The sequence below is a fragment of the Clavelina lepadiformis genome, chromosome 3, assembly GCF_947623445.1.
Source record: "Clavelina lepadiformis chromosome 3, kaClaLepa1.1, whole genome shotgun sequence".
In the NCBI taxonomy this organism is placed as follows: domain Eukaryota; kingdom Metazoa; phylum Chordata; class Ascidiacea; order Aplousobranchia; family Clavelinidae; genus Clavelina; species Clavelina lepadiformis.
In genome coordinates this window covers 23,755,354-23,778,215 of record NC_135242.1, presented here as the reverse complement: position 1 = coordinate 23,778,215, position 22,862 = coordinate 23,755,354, and the positions used below count along the sequence as shown (strand labels likewise).

Below are 22,862 nucleotides of genomic sequence, written 5' to 3'. Positions count from 1 at the left end.
GCCTTCTTTGGAAATAATGTGATGCAACCGCGAAAATATTTTCATTTTACCTTAATTATTTTGCCTAAGAAAAACACCTTTTTGAGGAAGTATTTCGTCTGAACCGCCACCACCGAGAGAGGAAAAAGAAAGTAAGAATTGATGAAGTTTAGGCGCCAATCACCGTACAAATTTGCAGCGAACGTTACGTTTGTGTTGTGAAAAACTCCAGTTCATCGTCATTGACGTTGTCACTTGTTTGTTTTCAAGCAAAGAATTTCCACAAACGTCATCGCAACCGCAGACTACGCATTAATTCGACCACTTGCATCGCGTGCGTGTCATCAAAAGGACGTATGACGTATATGGAAATAATTAGCTCGTTCGCAACCAGGAAGCAAGTTCATCATCAATCTTTATTAAGAACCGAGTTTTACATCTTATTGTTGTTTATTTAAGTTTACGCAATTGCGGCGATACGAGAAGAGAAGAAGAGAAAGCAAAGCAAAACTGACAAGTCCGCTCATCGTTGTTGGGACTTGCAGCGATTTCTGATTTGTAAGTTAAGTGTCTGCATCAACTAACTCTGCTTGACCTACCTTCCATGAAGGCTACATGTCCTTCTCTGCTATCACTAATTGCAGACAAACTGTAGGGTAAAATCACAAACTAAAATGTTTATTCGAACTAATGCTTCACAACACTTTCTGGCACATTGGGTGAGCAATCAGCAGAAGCATTTACATTAGGATTACCATACGTCAGGATTTTCCCTGACTTGTCATAAAATTTTTGTGTTCTAATCTGCGTCAGGGAGAAATGGTAAAATGTGCCTAAAAGTCCGGAATTTTTTTAAATTGTATTTTATTCCAAGTTTTTCTAGGTTGCCAGCTTTTTCTAGGTTGCAAACATTCTCAGCTCGTCAAAACAGTCTGCAACTCGTTTATGACGTAAGTTGTTTACTACCTTTTAAGATGAACAGCGTTAAGGTTTGGCTTATTCTAGTCATTGAAGTCGTTTTGGAATGTTACATCAGTGACGAAGAATTTACTGCACTGCCAACACATAATAAATGGTGCAGGTATTTTCAAAAGTCAAAAAACGCTGAATGTCACTCAGAATTACTAAGGGTTGCCCAGTTTTTCTTTGTTGTGGCGCCATACAACGGAAATGTTAAGCGGGTGTTTTCACTGATGCGGGTTTAGTGGAAAAAAGAAAGAAATAAGATGATCATTGAAACAATGAAAGACATTTTAACACTTCAGTACAACTTCAAAAGCATGTCTTGTGGGAAATTTTATGTGTTTTTGAAGTCCAACAAGAGCTTGTTGAAAAAAACAATCAGATCTTCGGAAAAGAACGATTGGTATGAGGGGGAGTAGAGTAGGGTTACCATATTTTCGGGGCCTAAAATCCCGACACTCTTTGGTGCCCACTAGCGGTTTTTAAAATGAGTTATGAACACATTGTCTGTCAATATGACGTCACACTAGCAATGCCCCACCTTGACGGTGCGAACAAAACCCGCGGCCCACTTCGAAATCATTAAGAATTAAACAAACGACAATTTCCTTGGTATTCTAATTTGGTCTGCAACAGACTTCTTGTTGAGCTATTTTTCTACTACTTTCACTGCTTTATAATTTTTTTCAGCGAATATCGTATCTTATCGTTTCAGACATGTTCTAAATTTTGCAATATCGACCAAGATATAAGGCCTTCAGCTACTAGCCCAGCTCCACTCATCCATGATCATTGTATTCCAAATACAGCGCTGTATTGTCCTTTATGACGTAACAATTAAATTATTACCCGTAACGCAACAAACAATTTAAAAAAATTCCCACCCGATTCGTCTGCTCTCCGCCAATTAAAATGGAAATGCGGGTGGAAATGCGGTAATATTTTCCCATTCGAATGGCAGGAAGTATGCCTTTCTGACTATAGAGTAAGAAATGTGCATTTGGAATGGGGAGATGTTTACTTCGGCAGAAATATCGTTTGTGGGAAACCCCGTTGCTGAAAGCAGGTCCATTTTAATGGGCGGAAAAATAGACTAATGGCGTTCACAAACCATACTTGTGCCGAAGTAAAATTCTCCCCATTCCAAAGGCATATATCTTACTCTAGGGTTAGAAAGGCATACTTTCAACCATTACCATGGGAAGAAATTCCCGTACTCTGGACCATTTTAATGGGCGGAAAGTAGACGAATGGGGTGAAATTCCGGACATTTAAGCATATTTTAGCATTTCCCCCCGGACGCACTTTGAACACTAAAATTCCGGACATGTCCGGGGAAATCCGGACGTATGGCAACCCTAAGTAGAGTATCATTTATAAACTGCTATACGTTCATTACTTGTAATTACCTTAGAGCGTATTTCATAAAAATTCTGTGCTAATTTTCGTTTTCATAAATGTTACTGTTTAAAAGAAAACTTGCATTCGTGTATTGCAGTGCAACAATTCTTTGCTGTTTTTGTATTGTTTCGTGTTTATCATAAAAATGCAATGGCGGCAATGTACTTTGGTAATAGTCTAAAGTTAATCAATGCAACTGAGGTAAATTTGTCAGGGATTGCGCATTATCAAATATGGTAACCCTAATTTACATAGCACGCCCAATGATGATAATTATATGTGAGGAATGCGCTGAGAAATCTGATAATTTAAAGGGATAGTGCCATATGACGCTCAACGCCAGCCTGAAATGTCTGCAACCGCGCATGAGTAGAGTTACAGAAAGTGGTTTAAAAAAGCTAATTTTTTACCATAACCTTTCTTTTGATGAAAAGTAGTCCATCATGCAGGAGCGTGTGCCAGTTACCTTACTGAACAAGCGACATGTTACAGATCGTGATTTTGTGACATCAAGCTCTTTTCTGGTGAATTAGATACGGCGAAATTTTCAAAATTCTTCGACCAGTTTGTTTGATTAATATTGGCAAATAATACTTTGTTACTACACAAGTTTTTTACTTGTTATTCTTCCTCTTTATGGACCGCAAAGGCAAAAACTAAAAGATGTGAACTACTCGACACAAATTGCAACCGAAACGATCTACACAGACAATATCATGGAACCCAGTCAGCTCTTTCAGTCAAAAAAGTTTGGGAAGTACGAGTTACGTTACAATTGTCGGTAAGCTTTGGCATATAAAAAAATCCTTCCGAGCTTAGCATTTCGCATAAGCGTTTCTAAAGCAGAAATTTTCTCAAAAATTTGCAAAAAATAATTTTTAATACCATCTTTAATAAACCGGGTTATATGATATAAAACCGTTGCCAACATATCAAAAAAAATTCCCCACATGATGAAGAAAAACGCTTTGTGCGCTATAACTTTGTCCAATGAATGGTTCTGGCATGATTTATACATGGAAATTGCTCAGCATATTTGTAATACGACAGTTTCTGCAAAGCATTTGTATTCGAGAAACGCTTGGTGTAGTTTTTCTTTGTCTGTTGGATGGCAGTTGCATTGTTTGCATGTAGACAATGCTTGGCTTATGTTTGTATTAGGTATTACCTTACCACCACCAGTGTCAGTTTGGGATTTGCGGTAGGCTATAGCCTAGTTCTCCAGTTTTCCCACATTGCAGAATCTGGCAGTTTTCACCAAGATTTTGGGTGTGCAGAAAAAGAGTTTGTTGAGCAGCTGTACACTGAAAAAGTCAGTGTGCCAAAGCTGGTAATAGCATGAGGAGAATGCGTTTTTTTAAAGCTAATTTTAGTAGAAAAATACGAACAAAAAAACAAATCAATCAAAATCAAACAAACTTTTCGTCAAAAATAAGCTATTTATTTTGAAAAATTTTTATTCCATTTTACAGATTTGTTTTAAGCTGCTTGGACTTGGGACAAATTAGGTGAAATATGAATGAAAATGAGCTCACACCAGAACAAATCCGCCAACGCCGGCTGTATGTGCGGCCGCTGTACGTGTATGGAGTTTGTTCATGTGCCAGACTTTTTTAAACGATCGCGTTACAATATATGGATGCTACAATAAAAAAGGCAGTTTTATGGTCTTTATGTACATTGTACAGTATATAACTGACAGGCTTATCGGACTCCAACTGATCTGAAAGTTACGAATTATACTGAAATCCCAAGAGTTTTTGTTCATCTGTTAATCTAATGTTTTTTGTTATTATCAGTTGTAAGATAATTAAAGCAAGAAGCCAATGCGTAAAATTTGGAAAACCTTCTGATTTAATTTTACTGGATATGCGGATGCACCGAAAAAAAATGGCTGATAACGCGCCATAATTTTGTCTCTTTACACTATACCTAATTGCGTTCCATCTCTGGCTAAATACTCGACTGACACGACCAAATCCTTTCCTAGTATTTCTTCCCGAAATATCTTCGTAATTGGCGGTACATTGGCGGTGTATTTACGAACCATTCTGACTTGACTGTTTACATGCCGAGGCGAACAAAGCTACCAAACAGTCGCTTGAATGCACTTTTGCCAATGTGGTACCTACACCACCACGTGACGAGCATCACAAGAGAGTCACCGATGAATTAAATATTGCATTAAGCGCCAATGTAATATTAATAGCACATTGCATGAACAAAATTTCAATCAAGTTTAAGGAAAGCTTTATATTTGCAACAGGAAAAACGACTTACTACAGACTACAAAGGTTACGTTGTAATAAGTACTGACATAACTTACGATATCAAACATTTCTACAGGTCGTTATGGAATATTATATGGAAGAAAATACGAAAGGAAATGTTATATAACACGGACGGAAAAGTATTGGACCTGGGGGAGATGTCACGAGAATATTTTTCACAAACCCGTTCTAGAACCAACACATTTTAACATTACGTCATCAAATTTGTGAGTCACTTGTTTACGGTGTGAGTTGTCACCTGTTTTAGATAGACTGCATTTTAATTACCCAATTAGGGAGTCAATTGTTCACATTTTACACTGTTTGTTCGCACCACTCTTGTAGGTTAATTTAGTCCAATGTGTGCGTCAACTTCTGTTTTTATTTACGCTGTGCATTGTATTATTCGTATGTATGCTCGTCAGATTTTCTAATGTTTGCTCACGTGCTGCCGCATTTCTTTACCTATTCATATGTACATAGATTTTTAGTCTATCTCTTTTGACGTCTTACATCGCTACCCCTAGGACCTAAGTGGCAATTAGCGTCCCCCGCATATTTTCTCAGAGCAGATCGTGTAAGCAGCACGGTTGCTACTGTATAATATGGTAGTATGTCTTTCAGTACAAAACAAACTGCATGATTATTCACTCACAACCTGGTATGATTAAATTATGAGAATCGGTCAATGGTCTTCGGAGTAATCAGATACAAATGTGTAAATGAATACTGAACATTCAAGACCAATGCTGTTTCACGTTTAGTTCCGTGCACTTGAAAAATTGGTTTTCCCTATCGCACACATTCCAATATAGTTCTCAGGCAAGTGAACGAACTACCACTAATTTCATAGCTAATTTCCTGCTCTACACTTGATAAAATGCAACTGCTGGTTTACTTAACGAACTTGCACCGCTGAATGGAATTAGATAGCTGGTTTTACTTTATAAGAATTGTTATAATCTCAACAATATCTTCCAATAAACGATAATAATGTACGCGTTAATGGTATGTACGGTATGATTGATACTGGGCTATGATTCTTGAACATGGGCGCCATTACTCGAATTACAGCTCTCTCCTGCAGCAACCAATCACTACTGTCTGCTCGTTCCGGGCCAAATTTCTCCGGAATACTCTGATGGGATTCGGTCCCATGTATTGGCTTTATGTTATTGGTTTTATATAAATTGAGAAGTGCTTTCTCAACCGTTAATTGACTTGTGCGTCTTCCGCCTGCATAGTATAACCACGGATATATTCTCTTGCTTATAAAACTTAATTGCTTTTGACAGAACAGTGCGAATGACAATGAAAACGCTTGATATATTTGCCTTTTCAAAGAGTATTACATTGCAAAGAACACTGATTTATTACAAGCGCCACAAAAACTTGATATCAGTTATAGTTATTGATGCAATACAAGTTGTTGATTTACTTGCGTTTGGTATGCTTATTCTATATATACATCACATGGCATTAAACCGATTGTGTTTTGTTTAATCACAACGAAATTTCATGTTGGTGGCCTTTAGTGGCTCGTGCCAACCTTTCCAAAGTTCCCAGACGACGCCATGAGCTGTTCCTGTTGATTCGCGCATCCATACACCGTTCAATGCAGAACTGCTGGCGAGACAATCTCCAAACCACCAACCTTGATTTCCGCCATAGTGTGATGCGCAGTTAAGTGTACGACTGTTAACAACAAAAAAATTTAATGTCTTTTGAAAAAAAAGCTAAGAACTGTGACCTCATCCATGAAAGCTCGGTTACATGGAAACGTTACATCGTTACGGAACACATCGAAGCATACCGATGTACAGATAACATAACACGCAGATCTTTTGTCACATTTTATCATAATTAAAGGAAAAGAATAATAAGCTTACTGCAAATCATTGTCCCTGTCCCACGCAGAAAATGGTTTATTATTATGATACGACATACCATCTCCAGCGTTTCCGCTATAACCGGAAATAAGAAGCCGATATGATTTTTCAGCAGAATCGACAGAAAATGAACTGAAACAAAAATGAGTTTGGATATGATTACGTTCGTTTCATCGAACTCAATACAATTCCAGACGAATACCAACGATGCAGGTTACAACATCGAAGTAGGCCTAATACTTAACCTATAATTTGCGTGACGTTGGTTTCCATCGAAGTCCCACAGCTCTATCTTGAGTCTGCATCCTCCTCCTCGCGTCATCTCGTGGATGTTGTGAAGTCCTGAGCAGTTTGCATTGAGGTAAGAAATATTTTCGAAACAACTTTTAATCGACTCACCCAACCAAAATTCCCCATCAACCTGCCCAAAACCGTTCGCGTAGTCGTCCCATCCTCGTTGGAAACTAACAGTTCCATCGATTCGTCTTTGAAAAACCTGTTACAAATCGAGTGTTGGTCAAAAAACTACCGTTCGTTACCATTGGCTAACAGTGATGCAAACTCAGTTATCTCATGCAATGAAATTCAAAGAATAAAGTTTGGGGTTTTGATTACTAAGTATAACGTAATAAAACATAAAATTTCCATTTTTTAACGTTCGAAAATGTTTCAAATCTTAAACTTTCTTCAAACAGTAAAAATATCTTCACTCACCGTCCATCCATCCTCGCAATAAACTTCAACCCCACTCGTCAAAACTTGGTCTCCGTTGCTTGATGACGTAGCACATGACGTAACTCTTGATGCTGATGTCGTGGCAACAATAGTGGTAGTCGTTGTCGTGGTGCTGGGAGGTGAAAGAAGTTTCTCGATTTCTGGAAATGATTTTTCTCATTAAAAGTGAAGTCGGTTAAAACGACTTTCAACTCATATAAACTTACTTGCCAGTCTGGAGATTATGTCAGTTCCAAGCGACCCCAGAGCGCACGAATCACCTTGCATCCCCTTCTCTCCGACTTCCCCGTTGACTTCCGGACTTCCGGCTTTACCTGATCTTCCGGTATCACCTTTGTCTCCTTTCTGCATCCTGGAGTTGGAGACCTCATCATCACAAACAGTAGTCATGACTTGACGACATTGTTGCGAGTAGGTCATTGTGACGTAACAAACTACAAGTAGCAAAAGTATCATTCTTCTTTCCATTGTTGACTTTGAAGATCTTTTCATGAATCTCGAGATATAAAGTCCACAACGGATACGCGCTCTTTATATAACAGACTTGACGCCTTCTTTGGAAATAATGTGATGCAACCGCGAAAATATTTTCATTTTGCCTTAATTATTTTGCCTAAGAAAAACACCTTTTTGAGGAAGTATTTCGTCTGAACCGCCACCACCGAGAGAGGAAAAAGAAAGTAAGAATTGATGAAGTTTAGGCGCCAATCACCGTACAAATTTGCAGCGAACGTTACGTTTGTGTTGTGAAAAACTCCAGTTCATCGTCATTGACGTTGTCACTTGTTTGTTTTCAAGCAAAGACTTTCCACAAACGTCATCGCAACCGCAGACTACGCATTAATTCGACCACTTGCATCGCGTGCGTGTCATCAAAAGGACGTATGACGTATATGGAAATAATTAATTCGCTCGCAATCAGAAAGTAACTTCATCATCAAACTTTATTAAGAACCGAGTTTTACATCTTATTGTTGTTTATTTAAGTTTACGCAATTGCGGCGATACGAGAAGAGAAGAAGAGAAAGCAAAACTGACAAGTCGCTCATCGTTGTTGGGACTTGCAGCGATTTCTGATTTGTAAGTTAAGTTTACGCAATTGCGGCGATGCGCTTTCGAGTTTGATGAAAAAGAAAACACTGACAAGTCGTTCATCGTTGTTGTTGCAGCGATTTCTGATTTGTAGGTCACGTGTCTGCATCAAAAAACTTTGCTTGACCTACCTTCCATGAAGGCTACATGTCCTTCGCTGCTATCACTAATTGCAGACAAACTGTCGGGTAAAATCACAAACTAAAATGTTTATTCGAACTAATGCATCACAACACTTTCTGGCACATTGGGTGAGCAGAAGCATTTACATTAGAGTTACCATACATCAGGATTCTCCCTGACATGTCCGGAAATTTTTGTATTCTAGTTTGCGTCAGGGAGAAATGCTAAAATGTGCTTAAAAGTCCGGAATTTTTTTAAATTGTATTTTATTCCAAGTTTTTTTAGGTTGCCAACTTTTTCCAACTTTTTCTAGGTCGCAAACATTCTCAACTCGTTTAAACAGTCTGCAACTCATTTATGACGTAAGTTGTTGACTAACTTTTAAGATGAACAACATTAAGGTTCGACTTAATGCTGTTGCTTGTAATTACGTTGGAACGTATTTCGTAAAACCTTTGTGCTAATTTTTTTTTCATAAATGTTACTGTTTAAAAGAAAAATTGCATTCGTGTATTGCAATACAACATTTCTTTGATGTTTTTGTATTGTTTCGTGTTTATCATAAAAAAGCAATGGCGGCAATGTACTTTGGTAATATTCTAAAGTTAGTCAATGCAACTGAGGTAAATTTGTCAGGGATTGTGCATTATTAAATACGTTAACCCTCATTTACATAGCACGCCCAATGATGATAATTACATGTGAGGAATGCGACAAGAAATCCGAAAATTTAAAGGGATAGTGCCATTTGACGGTAAACACCGCACTTTGAAGTGTCTAAAACCGTGTGTGAAACAAGTTACAGAAATTGGCTTACTTAGCTACTATTTTACGATAACCTTTCTTTTGATGAAAGTAGTCCATCAAGCAGAAACGTTTGATAGTTACCTTACTAAATCAAGCGAAATGTTAACATCGTGATTCTGTGACATCCAACTCTTTTCTGGTGAATGAGATAAGGCGAAAAAGTTGAGAAACATTGTTGAAACATTTGAAAAATTCTTTGACCAGTTTGTTTGATTAATACTAGCAATTAATGCTTTGTTACTAAATAAGTTTTTTTTCTTGTTGTTCTTTATGCACCGCAAAGGCAAAATCTAAAAGATGTGAACCACTCGACACAAATTGCAACTGAAACGATCTACATTCTACGTAGACAATATCATGGAACCCAGTCAGCTCTTTCAGTCAGAAAAGTTTGGCAAGTACGAGTTACGTTACAATTATCGGTAAACTTTGACATGTAAAAAAAAATCCTTCCAAATTTAGCATTTCGCATAAGCAGAAACGTTTCTAAAGCAAAAATTTTCACAAAATCTTGTAAAAACAATTTTTAATACTATGTTTAATAAACCGGGTTATATGATATAAAACCGTTGCCAACATATCAAAAAAAATTCCCCACATGATGAAGCAAAATGCTTTGTGCGCTATAACTTTGTCCAATGAATGGTTCTGGCATGATTTATACATGGAAATTGCACAGCATATTTGTAATACGACGGTTTCTGCAAAGCATTTGTATTCCAGAAACGCTTGGTGTAGTTTTTCTTTGTCTGTTGGATGGCAATTGCATTGTTTGCATGTAGACAATTCTCGCCCTATGTTTGTATTAGGTATTACCTTACCACCACCAGTGTCAGTTTGAGACTTTGAAGTAGGCTATAGCCTAGTTCTCCAGTTTTCCCGCACTGTAGAATCTGGTAGTTTTCACCAAGATCTTGGGTGTGCAGAAAAACATTTTGATGAGCAGTTGTACACTGAAAAAGTCAGTGTGCCAAAGCTGGTGATAGAATGAGGAGAATGCGTTTTTTTTGGCTAATTTTGTAGAAAAATCTGAACAAAAAACAAATCAATCGAAATTTTAGTTAAAAAATAAGCTATTAATTGTGAAAAATTTGTAATTACATTTTACAGATTTGTTTTGAGCTGCTTGGACTTGTACAAATTAGGTGAAATATGAATGAAAATGAGCTCACACCAGAACAAATCCGCCAACGCCGGCTGGCTCGTTTTGCAAAAGATAAACCTTCTAACTCATCAAGTTCTCAACAAAAAGTTACGCAGTCTAGTCTAGATGCGGCAAATTCAGTTGACAGTGGGTACCATGGAGAAAAGAGTTCATCATCTAGCGTCAAACATCACCTGGACTCGCAAAGCACCGGTGAATCGCAAACTATGGATGTTGACAGTATATCTTCTGGTGTAATGGATTCAGAGAATGCGTTAGACGTGCCATTGCCGAAACGAAGATCATGTGAAATAGGAAATGGTGTTAGTGTTGGGCTTGAAAATCAGCTTCTTCTTTCGATTAGCAGAATGTTGAATGTCGGGTGGAAACACAACTTATATTTCGATGATGTCATAAAAATAGAATTGCCACAGAATTTTTTAGAGAAAAAGTGGAATGACGCATCAGAGGAAGATTACTGTGATCTAATCGGACAGTGTTTCATGGAAGTTATGTTGTCATTTGACAAGAAGACCACCCAATTTCCTCAAAAGCAAACCTCAAATGAACCTAACATAAAAATTGTTGTGTCAGATGGCAAGAATTTAGAAAAGAATGATTCTTCACAATTAAAATTGTCATATTTATCATCCTGCTACGTGAGAAGTGGCAATGAAGATTGCGATAGTTTGAAACAAGATAGCAAGCAGGCAAAAGCTATCATAAACGAAATACGCAACCAATGCGTATCGTACTCAGTTTTGCTGCTGAAAGGTTTCATTTCAAAGGGTGGTTTTTCTCCAATAGTGAGCTCTCTGTGCAAAGGCATCTTACAAAATAAGCTGCCATTTGGATTTGTCGTTGATTTGGTCCATGCAACAGAAAGGGAGGGAATATTTGAAACTGTCATGTGCAAACTTTTACTAGAACTCCGCGAAGCTGCTGTTGAAACATCACTTGCAAATGAAGACTTCTTGCAACCCATTACAGCTTTGCGAGAACTTTCACAAATTACCAGCTGTAAAAACTCCAAAGATCGGCCGTTCTGCACAGCAATAGTGGAAATGTTTGAATTTATGCCTCCAATAATTACCAAAGCAAAAGGTCAAGAAATGCAGTTTCTTTCATTTCTTGGTCCATTTTTAAGCCTTTCTGTGTTTGCCGAAGATGATCCAAAGATTATCAAGAAATATTTTTCCAGCTCAACTTCGATTCAAGACAACGTACAATACGTCAAGAGTGTTTTGCAACAACAACTTGCAAAGGCCCGAGAGGAAATGTTTCTGGTTTTTAAAACTTTGCTGCTCAATGTTAAATCTCGGGACTTAGTACTAAATTTCTTAGAAAATGTGCTGCATCACAATAGCAAGTGGTCTAATATGCATCTTGAAGATGCATTGGTTGCAAAAGCAGGTTTTATGATGAACATTCTTATTTGCTTGCAACAACTTTGTGTTAAGGTTAAAGTTGACAAAGTTGATCCACTTTACATTTTTTATGGCACAAGCCGACTCGATATTCAATCCGAAACTCGAATAAAAGCGACTAAAGATGAGGCCAGTCTCTGGATAGAGAAAAACCAAAGCTCCTGGCAGCAACAAAATCCAAACTTTCCTACGGAATGTTTTTTCTTAACGATGCATGCCCATCACTTGTCCATTGTTCCTATAGCACGTCTTTTCTTGCGACGGCAAAGAGGGATGAGTGAGCTACGTTCCATGATCGAGGATTTAGAATCATCCCAATCACAATGGAAGGGTACGCCAGCTGAAAGTAGGAACTCAGCAATGCTGAAGAGATGCAAACATCAGCTTACTCACTTGGTGGAACACAAGACTTGTTCAATGATTGGGCTTTTGGATGAGATTGTTCTAAATCAGTCCATTCAATTTTACAATTCTTTCATCGAGTTTCTTTTCGGTATTGTTTGCCCAAACCAGGAAGAAATCTCACTCCCTTTGGCATCAGAGGCCCCAGATTTATTTGCAGTGTTACCAGAGTTTTATGTGGAAGACATTGCTGAGCATCTTCTCTTTGTCACTCAATATGCACCTGCTGTGTTGGAAGACACCACTGCCAAGAATATAGCTCTATTCCTAATTGTATTCATTTCTTCCGCTCACTATTTTAAAAACCCGTACCTTGTTGCAAAGCTCGTAGAAGTTTTGTTTGTTATCAATCCTAACACTCAACAGCTAACGAGATCACTTTACGAAATGGTTGAGGGTCATCCTTTGGCTGTGAAACACCTTGCTTATGCTTTAATGAAATTTTACACTGATGTTGAGACCACTGGAAGTGATAATGAGTTTTACGACAAATTCAGCATCCGTTATCATATTTCCATCATATTCAAGAGCTTGTGGTTGAACCCGCAGTATCAAGACGTGATCATTGAAGAGAGCCGTTCAGGTCGTCAATTTGTGCAATTTGTGAATATGCTGATTAATGACACCACCTTTCTCCTTGACGAGAGTCTGGACTCCTTGAAACGCATCCACGAAGTCCAAGAAGCAATGAAAAATCAAACAACATGGCAAGCATTAACCCCAGAGACGAGAACGTCTCGAGAGCGCAACTTGCGGCAGGATGAGAGGCAGTGTAAGTCCTACCTCACACTTACAAATGAAACACTCGGGATGCTGCATTATCTCACAAAACTTGTGCAAAAGCCGTTTCTGAGACCGGAAATCGCTGATAGGCTGGCCGCCATGTTCAACTTTAACCTGAAGCAACTTTGTGGCCCAAAATGTAAAGACTTGAAAGTCAAGGAACCTGAAAAGTACGGTTTTGAACCTAGGAAGCTGCTTGAATGCTTGAGTGACTTATACTTGCACTTGGACTGTGATGAGTTTGCTCACTATCTAGCGAGTGATGAAAGATCTTATAACAAGGAGCTTTACCAAACTGCCATTGCTAGGATGGAAAAATCAGCCGTCAAATCATCAACAGATCTGGAACAATTTCGTCATCTTGCTGAGAAAGTAGAAGCGTGTCGTATCAAGCTAAACAAAGCTGAAGTGGACTACGGTGACATCCCTGACGAGTTTCGAGATCCATTAATGGACACGCTCATGACGGATCCCGTTCTTCTGCCGACCAGTGGCAACATTATGGATAGAAGTATCATCATGAGGCATCTCTTAAATTCTTCAACTGATCCATTTAATCGACAGGAACTGAAGGTAGAAATGCTGCAGCCCGTAACCGAATTGAAACAGAAAATTGAGAAATGGATTAAAAATAAAGAAATGTAACCTAAATTTAATTATTAATTTACCTCACAATTTAGAAACGTTTACAAATTCTCAACGCGTCTGTCTGTTTGTATAAATAAATTTATTCACTGTTAAAATGCTGATAACCTGTGTTTTGCTAGGCTGATGTTTAACGTGTGTATTTTGTCCAAACTGTCTGCTGCTTTTGCACAGAATTACTATCATAATGTTATCTATTGTCTTTCCGTTCAGTGAAGTGCATTTCAAGACAAAATGTTGCTTGCAGGGACTAGGCTATGCTCTGGTAATGTGTATAACTGTAAACTGTGGTATACAATTTATATCCGGCATTTGCACAAGAAGTGTAAAGAAACAGGTTGCTTAAAAGTTTATTCGACATACGTTTAATTTTGCAATTGTATCTGGAAATGTCTAAGTTGTTACCTTTCGTTTATTGATTTCAACAATGAATTTAATTTAGTACAGCAAATGTAATATTTCCGCGTTGTAAATTTATGTGTATAAGTTCTATTTCGAATCCAAAAGTTCATTGTACTAGTAAGTTACTTTTTTTTTGCTTAACTGATTGCAAGAATATAACAGACCAAACATGAATATTTTGATGCTGGTAAAGACATAGGTTTAGATTATTTTTATTTATTTAATATCATTGCATTCCCATAAACACAACTTATGGTCATAAAATGAACAGGTAGATATTAAATTATTTGTAGGTGTTATGCCTTCAAATTGTTCCAAACGATGCCAGTCAGCCCCATAAGCCAGTGACTCGTGCCCGTCGTATCTTGCAACAATACTCAGTGCATCATCCGTGACACCATCGCACTTGATTATTGCGAATCCGTTGTGCATGCACGCAGCAAGAAGATAGTTCCCTGTAAACGGCCTCCATTTCAATCTCCACACACCACCTCCTACGTTTATACTGGACAGGGGTCGTTTTTTAATTGCTCTTGTGTCCCATATTCGAACGTATTCGTCGTAGCTGCCGGTTGCAAGGTTGTGTTCGCTTTGTGGGCTACAGTGAATGCTGCACACTCCCATTTCATGTGTTCGATTAACGAACGTGGCTGAATCTGTTCTTCTGTCCCAGCCTTTGAATAAACAATCATCACCACCGGAATAGACAAGAGATGTGTCATGGTAGTTGAATGCAGTGATCCAGGCTTCATAATCATGAGCCTTCCAGGACCTTAGCCTGTCCAAACCATTTCCCACTTTTGTTAATTCCACTTCACCGTTGGAAAAACTTGTTGATATTACATGCTCTGAACTGTCTATACATGACGACCAATCAAGCGACAACGCAATGCAATTTCGCGCATGTTTAAGTGTTTGTATTTGTTGCAGCTCATTACTAGTGGCGAGGTTGTATAGATTTAAACAACCATCTGCATCAGCACTCGCTAAACAAGGAGTGCCTTCTAGCAATGTGTGATGACACCATTTGGCATCGAGTACGCCAGCAGTTTTCACTTGATGTAGTTCTTTTAACGATTTGGACTCCGGAGTTGATACTAATTCATATAACTGGAGGTGGCCTATGCGGACGTCTGTTTCATCACTTTTTACCTCTTTGCTCTGGAGTTGATAAGTGCCACCGACCAATATGGAAGAGCGGGATTGTACGGGACACCATTCCACCGAGTCAGCATGGAGTTTAGTGTCCAGGGTTTGCCAGGATTTTATCTCACACATTCCTACAACATTTGTCTGCTAATTAACCTGAATGCTCGATAGGGAAAGAGTCGTAATATAAAAAACGAGCAGGACGTTCAAACAATTACAATGCAATCATTCTCAAATCAACATGACTCTGAACAACCATGCAGTATGTCCTTTGGTTTTCTACAGTTCAAACGCAATACACATTAGTGACAGTTGAGCCAAAAGATCAATAAACATAACACAAACATGAGTGAGTTGATGGAAAAGTGCATATATGTATATTGCAATGAACAAGCTAAAGCCGGCATTGTCACAGTCATGGGCCTAATTTTGCGACAAGCAGTACGATATATTTTCATAAAATCTTAGGCGAAAAAAAAGTTCAAAAATCTGTATACAGTCGAACTGCATGGTAAGCAGCAATTTTTCTGGCACATTTTCATACTGACAAAGATTTACGACGAATAAATATAAGATCTGACATGAAAGTTGTTGGAAGCAGTCTGCATAGGCTTTAAAGAAGGTCACGGTGTAACTGTCGACAACATAAATACAACGATTGCTTGAAAAGGAAATCGGCACAGCAACGTTTTTACTTTTTGAAATCATATCATCCTGCACTCGCTCCTCACAATTCAAACGCTACAAAAGCAATCGCAACATGCAGTGAACAATTGCGGCTTAGTATTTGCAGCAATGTGCAAGTGGAAATTATACCAAAGAGCACCAAGTTTTCCATCCATTCTCTTGAGGCAGCTCCTCAATAGATTGCTGACTGATATCGCTATCCGAATCATTATTATCAACCAGCTGTGACTGCTTTAAACTGGTTTCAGCTGGTTTAGACCACCACCAAGATCCGGTTTCATTTGTTTCATCTTCTGTATAATCCGACTCTACGTCCGATGGCATCGAAATTTTGTTGATTTCAGACACGTTTCTTCCTTTGATGAAAATCCTTCCATCTTCTAATGAGCTGTTGCTGTCAAAAAAACAAGCCACTTTACCAAGTTGCTTTCAAAGTTACTTTTAGTTGAAAACCAAAAAAGTCAGGGTGTGTGGAAGCAGACATGTTTCAATTGAAAATGAAGTCACAGCAATTTCTGCTGTTTCAATAAAAATCTGTAATCTGATAAGTTTTCTTACCATTTTGGTTCGTTCATTTGACATACCACACACCATATAAACCTCTACGATGATCGCTAATGTTTTATCACAAACGATTTTCACAAGAATCCCATTTCACTTACAAGTCCATCTTCCCACCAACATATTCCTCCCATAAAAGAAGTTGGGACCCTCCCGTAATAATAGAACGCTCAATCATCATCGTACAAGTCAGTCTGGTTAAATCCGAGTGGGTGAAAGTGGCAACGTATGTGAAGGCATTTTCATCTTTCACTGAACGTACTAAAAAATAATTGAATATAAAAATGTGTGATCTCTTATTCCATTAATATCAGTAACGCCATTTGCGGAACGTACCTTATATTTAGATCAGACAAAACAACTTTATTAGCTAAATTCAAAAAAATATGATGTATTTTTTAAAGTTAAAGACTCTGATATTATTTAGTGCTATCTATTCTCTGTTTTATTTATAAAAATGAGTCGTACTATTCAAGCTTCCCTGTCCGGAGTCAAGATCGTAGGAAGTAGAAAAGAGAAGGTTGTTGGAAATGAACAAACAATCTGTGAAGCCTGGAGCTGACGGTTTGTGGTTGGAATATTTTGAAATGGCACCTACACATACAAAGCCTTATTACTACACAAGCGTGTAATTCATCTCTCGTTAAAAAAGAGAAAATACTACATATGGTGTTTATGAATGAATATCCTAAAACTATCATATCTGTGAAGCTGCAAACAAAAATTATCTTGATTAGGTACCTGTGGTTAAGTTTATAACTTTAATATTAACCCCATCATCACCATACAAGACAAATTCATCATTACAGCAACAAGACAGAATCTGTCGGCCTTCGATGTAATGGGAATAATTCTCCAACGACGACATCATCTTTATTTCAATCTCACCAGAAACTTTTTCCAGTGAGATTTTTTTTGAAGATGCGTCATAGACATCCCATAACTTTAACTCTCCGTCTATTGAAGTTGTAACAAGCTGGTCTCCATTTTGCTAAAATACAAAAAAGATTGCTGCTTAACGCCATATTGGCACTTACGTTAATAAAAATGGTTTTATTATTCAAATTAGTTTTGTAATTAGTTGATCACCTCGCAATGATAATCAGTTCCATTATAATGATACTGTAATTATCATAATGTACCAAATGCAGCAACACTTAATACCTTTATGCTGGTTACAGTGTCATTGTGTATAATGACATCACAGATCTGCTGACCGGAGATAATGTCATATGCGGTCAACTTACCTGAGTCTGATCCTGTGAAAAACAAAACAAAGGTTAAAACACACAAAACTTATTAATTATACATTGAAGCAGAATGCAAACAATTAATTTCGCAGCTGACATTAACAGCTTTCTGGTACTGGGCTGTTTGTTTCAAAGTACCACACTAGGCACTGGAAGCACATCTGGCCTCCACTTATTTGTAGCTTTAATATGTAAATGTGAACTGGCGTCTGTAAAATGATGACCGCATGTGATGCATAGGTTGTTCTAGCTTTGCAAAAAATATTGTCACGTTAAGAAGTAATTTAGTATTTAGTGCATCATATATCACAATTTATTTACCAAGGTTGCAACTGGAAACTAACAGTGCACGTCCAATGAGGTCTGCAGATTGCTACAGAGTACTTATTGCTATCAACTTACACTTAAATACTCTGCGTTGGCAGCATGCACAAATAACCCACTCTGGCAAATTCAGAAACATAACACACCTGATTCAACCAACAACATGGCCAGGCACATTGCCATGTCAAGAGTTACAAAGCATGATAAGCATTATACCTGCAAACACAGTGTTGAAACATCGTAATATTGCCGTGACAGGGGAATAGTTGTATATCGATTTAATGAGATATCCTTGAGGGATCAGCCAGAGCTTTATTGAACAATCCGTCGATGCCGTGATCAACAAATGCTCCTCCTCAGACACTTTGACACTGATGTCATAAACAAGCTCATTTGCTTCTGATGTCACAAGAGTTCCTTCGAAACAGAAAAGTGAAAGTTTTGGTATTTGAAAAAAAACGAGCATTCAATTTTTGTCCAAAACACTAAGAAGAGAAATGGATTATTTCAAGACTAACTTAGTCGATTGCTTTCTAAGGTGTCTATGATTGAGATGGAAGTTACGACTCCACTATGACTAGACAAGTTTCTTACTTCACTTCGAGTCGATCGTTTCCACAACTTTACTGAAGTGTCACGGCTGTTTACAAAACCGGTATCATTAAAATTACTTTGTGTGCAAGCACAGTATAAGCTATAACCTGTCCTCCAATATTCATAGAATATATAATTATTTAAAAAAAATTTTATCTCAAATTTCATGTAATTTACATATATTGGTCCTTTCTTCATTTATCATGATTAACCTTTAAATGTGAATATCATAGTTTATATATAAAAATTATACCTTCCACTAACAATCCAGTCATTCTGTGCATCAACACAACATATCGCGTCGTTATGGCCGTCAAGCGTAGTTACTTCATAGATTTTGTTTCTCCAAAGCTTTCGAAGTTTTGATCTTGGCTTGTCTTTCCTTTCTGGCAAATTAAATAAAAGTAGTTTAATTTAACCAAGTAATTGAAACCCAATCACTGTTAAGGTGTATAAAACATAGTACTAATGTGTTTTACGTTGAAGTTAAGAGAAATGAACAAAACTCAAACATAACATAACTTCCTGGCAAACCTTTTACCGCTTCTTTGCCATAAATTTTCATAGTTTTTTTTTCATCGATCCGAGTTGATAAAATTTGCTTCTTTAAAGGAGGTTCTTTTACAGGGGATTCACCAGAAATTTCATCATCCAATTCTTTACTTGACTTTTCATCACCATCTTTTACTGCAGCAAGATAAAATATGTTCACCATTTAAATACAACAACACTTACAACAGTCACAAGCAATAGAAAACAAAAAGGCACAAATTCATTTTTCTAAGAAAAGTGACTTGAAAAAAACTTACATTCACTGGTAACAAGTGTTGGTGCCTTAGCTTCATCTCCAAGTGCCATATCACCACCTGCCATGTTTTCGAGAAAAAATTTCAAAGAAAAGATAAAGGCACACATATTAAGTAGCAAGTATTATGTCATATGACCAAATAAATTACTATAATGAAAAAACTAAATAACTAAAACTTTTACATAGCACTCACTTGGTGGCATAATCTCCTCATCACTCGCGGATTCCTCTTCAACTTCTAACGTGGAGTTGAAAGATTCTTCTTTGCGATTTATGCTTGACAAGATTCCTTGCAATCTTGCTCTTAGATCTACTTTTGAGGACAACTGTATAAATGCAAAGAACTTCAACAACATTTCTATTTACAATTTACATTATTTTTTAGACAAAGCATACTCAGTAAGCCCATCGTTTGAATCATGGTTTATAATCTTCTGAATCTTAGCAAATACAGTCAGACCTTATTAATCCAGACCACTTGATTTCGTCATAAAATGTCGATTTAACGGGATATCGGGATTATTGGAAAGCGACAAATCAATCAATTTTGCAAATGTAGCACTGTGTTCAAAAAGCAGTACGCACCTTACTCCAATTCAAAGTATGCGTAGGAGTTTAAAGAGTGAAATAGCAATATTATTATACGTAGCTAATCGGCTATTGCGTTCGGCAACAAACTAATGTATCTAGGACAATAATGAATCCTTTTCCCCTGACTCTTAATAATGCGGTTTATCGGATTTTATTGCTATTTATTTAGCACATTTGTTACAAAACTTTTGCATTGGAGTCGGACAGTGGGGTTTTCAGATTAAAGGGGTAAAAAGCAAAGGAAGAAATCTGTTCCCGGCAGTTTTGTGTCGGATAACAGGGATTCTGGTTGTTTGGATTAACGAGGTCTCACTGTACATCAAATAAAAAACAGTTATCATTGAAGTTATTTAGTGATAATAGAAGAGGATAGCCCGATGCCATTAGAAAGACTGCCGTGTTGGGTTGTCTGGCTGGTTATCACTCATTCTAATCTTATAAACAGTCGCACACAAAAATTACATTTCGAAGTCATTATTTATATAATAGATATACATTATAAATTAGGACTATCAGATGAGAGTTGAGACTGCACAAAAAAATTGGATTGCAAGCTATTTTAGGAAATTTAGACAATCGAAATCATTACTCAAAAGTGTGCTGTTCTGATTGTCATTTTAATACTTGATTGTTTCATTACCAAAATGATAACAGGAGTGGCACATGAAAATTCATCTGCTACTTAAAACAAATTTAAAATAAATAATTCACCAAGATTCTTAGCAATAAGAAATAATTTTGCATGTAATAATAATTAGTCTTAACGACTACTTATAGTAGCAGAGACCTTTAGCTAAGAAATCTTGGCTTCAGAAATCGCCTATCCTACTTGGTGATAATACTAATTAGTCATATAATAATTGTAAGCGTACATTGAAAAAAAAAGTATCACTACAAGTCCATCTTTTACACATGACCAAGCTTAAGTTAGTTTAAATTAACCTTGATTTTTTCTTCATCCGTTAACTCTTTTCCGCCAGCCTCCAATCGTTCGATCTGTCGTAACTTCTTTCTGTACTTCCGGATCGCTTTTAAAGAAGCATCCATGTCTACGACTGGGTAACTTCGATCTTTACCATCCATGTTATATGTTAATTTTGTCCAACATTTAATATATAATTAAAACAATTTTTCCCACGAGCTCAAGCAGTTGTGTTACGCCATTACACGAAATTCTGACGCCTAGTGGAAAAACGGTTGGTTCTGAAAATTGTCTTTTATTAATAGGCTTAATCAATAATTAGGTTAAATAGGTAGAATCTTTTATGAATTCCACTTTGCCTGAGAGCAGAAATGAAATGTTGCTATTCAAAATACCTTGTCCCATCTCCCGTTAATAGATCGAAAATCCACATTATCAACCCACTTTCAATTATTATGTGCGTATGTTAAAGTTACAAGTTAGATTACTTTATTGTACCAGGTGATTACTGGCTGTATATTAAATCGAACTTATTACCACAAGCATTATACGATAAAGAATTGTGGGCTATGATTGATGCTGTCAAAAGAGAAAAACATTTTCAAACAATGTTTCTTCGTTAAATAAACAACTGGCAGCCTGGAGGCATTTTACCATGTTGGTCAGGAGTTGTTTTGCAGACTCTGATCTAGTTGCATCCCTTAATAAAACTGTAGTCTATTAAAATCAAAATCTGGCAACCAAGGTGGACTTATTAGTTGTCCACTTTTTAGCTTAATTAATACAACAAAGTGAAAAAGTGATTATTTCACAGTATGTAGGCCTATACGTCACAGAGCCTGTGGTTAAAGATAGACGGTTAGGAGAATAGCCTAGGTTTGAAAAAATTTGGTTTTACAAAGTAGATTTAGGTTAGGTTCAAGTTACAAAATTTAAGCCAGGTTAACAAGAAACTGTGAAAAATAGCTTTGAAATTTGGGATAGTCAGAGGCCCTTGCAACCTTACTGTTGCTAATACTTTCGGATTCCGAATTGTATGAACCAACTAAGAATCCTTGTTTGAAGTGTTAGGCCTATATCTCTAAGAATACAACACAGAAAGCATACTGGGTTGTTGAATAGCGGTATTACCCGATGGCTGTGGTACTTCGTTGTTGATTTTTCACTGCTAGAGCCCCGATAATTGAGCTATAGCCTCGTCTATGTACAAGTTCCGATAGCACACACAGTTTTACTTAAACTAGCATATGATTTTTTTGCTCCATACCCCGAATCGGAACTATTCACTAAGAAAAATACATACAGGTGCGAGCGTTTGTAATCCTTTTACCAAAGGCACTACAACGTTAGCACCACTTGGATGTCGAACTGGGACCACATTATTCAAAGCCAAGCGCACCGCTTTCAAGCTGACATGAAACTTGCAAAGCTTTGCATAGGCGAATAAATTTTTGAAATTGTAGGTCGGCTCCTCAAGAGATTCGTGGAACTCTGTTCCTAAACCCCAGTTTTAAAAAGATAAAATAGGTGGTTTACATTCGGGGATTTTTGTAGCCTACCAACGTGAGGCACCACGGTAAAGGTACATTGTAGATTCCTACAAATTGAAGTGGTTACTGTTATTTATTATTTAATAAATCTAGGCTAGTCTAAAGTCTAGCAACTTTGGTTGTTTTACCCAGAATGCCATATCATAACTGCATTGTGTTATGTTATTTATTTTTCGCCAGTAACTATGCCTCCATGAGGAGGAGCTAAAATTACGGTGCTACCCGTTGTAGTTATAGCACAATAAAACACATACTCAAAACCCAAAGGCTTAAAAAACATGCAAGATAGCAATAATGTAATTGATCGTAGGTTAGCATGTCCGCCAAACCCAAATAGTTCCAAAATTTAACACAAACAAGGAGA

The 22,862-nt window shown here is 37.3% G+C and overlaps 4 protein-coding genes across 4 annotated transcripts; 1 reads left to right on the top strand and 3 right to left on the bottom strand.

The window, feature by feature from the left end:
* Positions 1-5,919: 5,919 nt before the first annotated feature.
* Positions 5,920-7,761, bottom strand: LOC143449363 (microfibril-associated glycoprotein 4-like). Its single transcript, XM_076949531.1, has 6 exons — positions 7,444-7,761; positions 7,217-7,377; positions 6,902-6,998; positions 6,748-6,844; positions 6,503-6,634; positions 5,920-6,308 (listed from the first exon to the last, which is right to left on the bottom strand). The coding sequence occupies exons 1-6, from the start codon at positions 7,727-7,729 to the stop codon at positions 6,113-6,115; spliced, it is 969 nt and encodes a 322-aa protein (XP_076805646.1). The 5' UTR covers positions 7,730-7,761; the 3' UTR covers positions 5,920-6,112.
* A 2,609-nt stretch (positions 7,762-10,370) lies between these two features.
* Positions 10,371-14,236, top strand: LOC143448631 (ubiquitin conjugation factor E4 B-like). Its single transcript, XM_076948445.1, has one exon. It carries the CDS (start codon positions 10,412-10,414, stop codon positions 13,658-13,660), a length of 3,249 nt encoding a protein of 1,082 aa, XP_076804560.1. The 5' UTR covers positions 10,371-10,411; the 3' UTR covers positions 13,661-14,236.
* A 22-nt stretch (positions 14,237-14,258) lies between these two features.
* LOC143448633 (diphthine methyltransferase-like) lies at positions 14,259-15,340 on the bottom strand. The gene has a single exon (XM_076948447.1). The coding sequence runs from the start codon at positions 15,338-15,340 to the stop codon at positions 14,279-14,281; it is 1,062 nt and encodes a 353-aa protein (XP_076804562.1). The 3' UTR covers positions 14,259-14,278.
* Positions 15,341-15,412: 72 nt separating this feature from the next.
* Positions 15,413-21,245, bottom strand: LOC143448632 (uncharacterized). Its single transcript, XM_076948446.1, has 12 exons — positions 20,969-21,245; positions 19,629-19,761; positions 19,437-19,493; positions 19,162-19,314; positions 18,881-19,013; positions 18,552-18,673; positions 18,250-18,450; positions 17,624-17,718; positions 17,201-17,450; positions 16,928-17,053; positions 16,561-16,720; positions 15,413-16,292 (listed from the first exon to the last, which is right to left on the bottom strand). The coding sequence occupies exons 1-12, from the start codon at positions 21,107-21,109 to the stop codon at positions 16,022-16,024; spliced, it is 1,842 nt and encodes a 613-aa protein (XP_076804561.1). The 5' UTR covers positions 21,110-21,245; the 3' UTR covers positions 15,413-16,021.
* Positions 21,246-22,862: the final 1,617 nt, after the last annotated feature.

Bases quoted from the DNA above. Each gene is read 5' to 3' on its own strand.
- LOC143449363 (XM_076949531.1), bottom strand. From the start codon at position 7,729: ATGAAAAGATCTTCAAAGTCAACAATGGAAAGAAGAATGATACTTTTG. The intron at 6,999-7,216 runs GTGAGTGAAGAT...GATTTGTAACAG, and splicing joins ATTGCGAGGATGGATGGACG to GTTTTTCAAAGACGAATCGA. The intron at 6,309-6,502 runs GTAAGCTTATTA...TGTTGTTAACAG, and splicing joins GACAGGGACAATGATTTGCA to TCGTACACTTAACTGCGCAT.
- LOC143448631 (XM_076948445.1), top strand. From the start codon at position 10,412: ATGAATGAAAATGAGCTCACACCAGAACAAATCCGCCAACGCCGGCTG.
- LOC143448633 (XM_076948447.1), bottom strand. From the start codon at position 15,340: ATGTGTGAGATAAAATCCTGGCAAACCCTGGACACTAAACTCCATGCT.
- LOC143448632 (XM_076948446.1), bottom strand. From the start codon at position 21,109: ATGGATGGTAAAGATCGAAGTTACCCAGTCGTAGACATGGATGCTTCT. The intron at 19,315-19,436 runs GTAAGTTTTTTT...ATCTTGCTGCAG, and splicing joins AACACTTGTTACCAGTGAAT to TAAAAGATGGTGATGAAAAG. The intron at 19,014-19,161 runs GTTTGCCAGGAA...TTAATTTGCCAG, and splicing joins TGGCAAAGAAGCGGTAAAAG to AAAGGAAAGACAAGCCAAGA.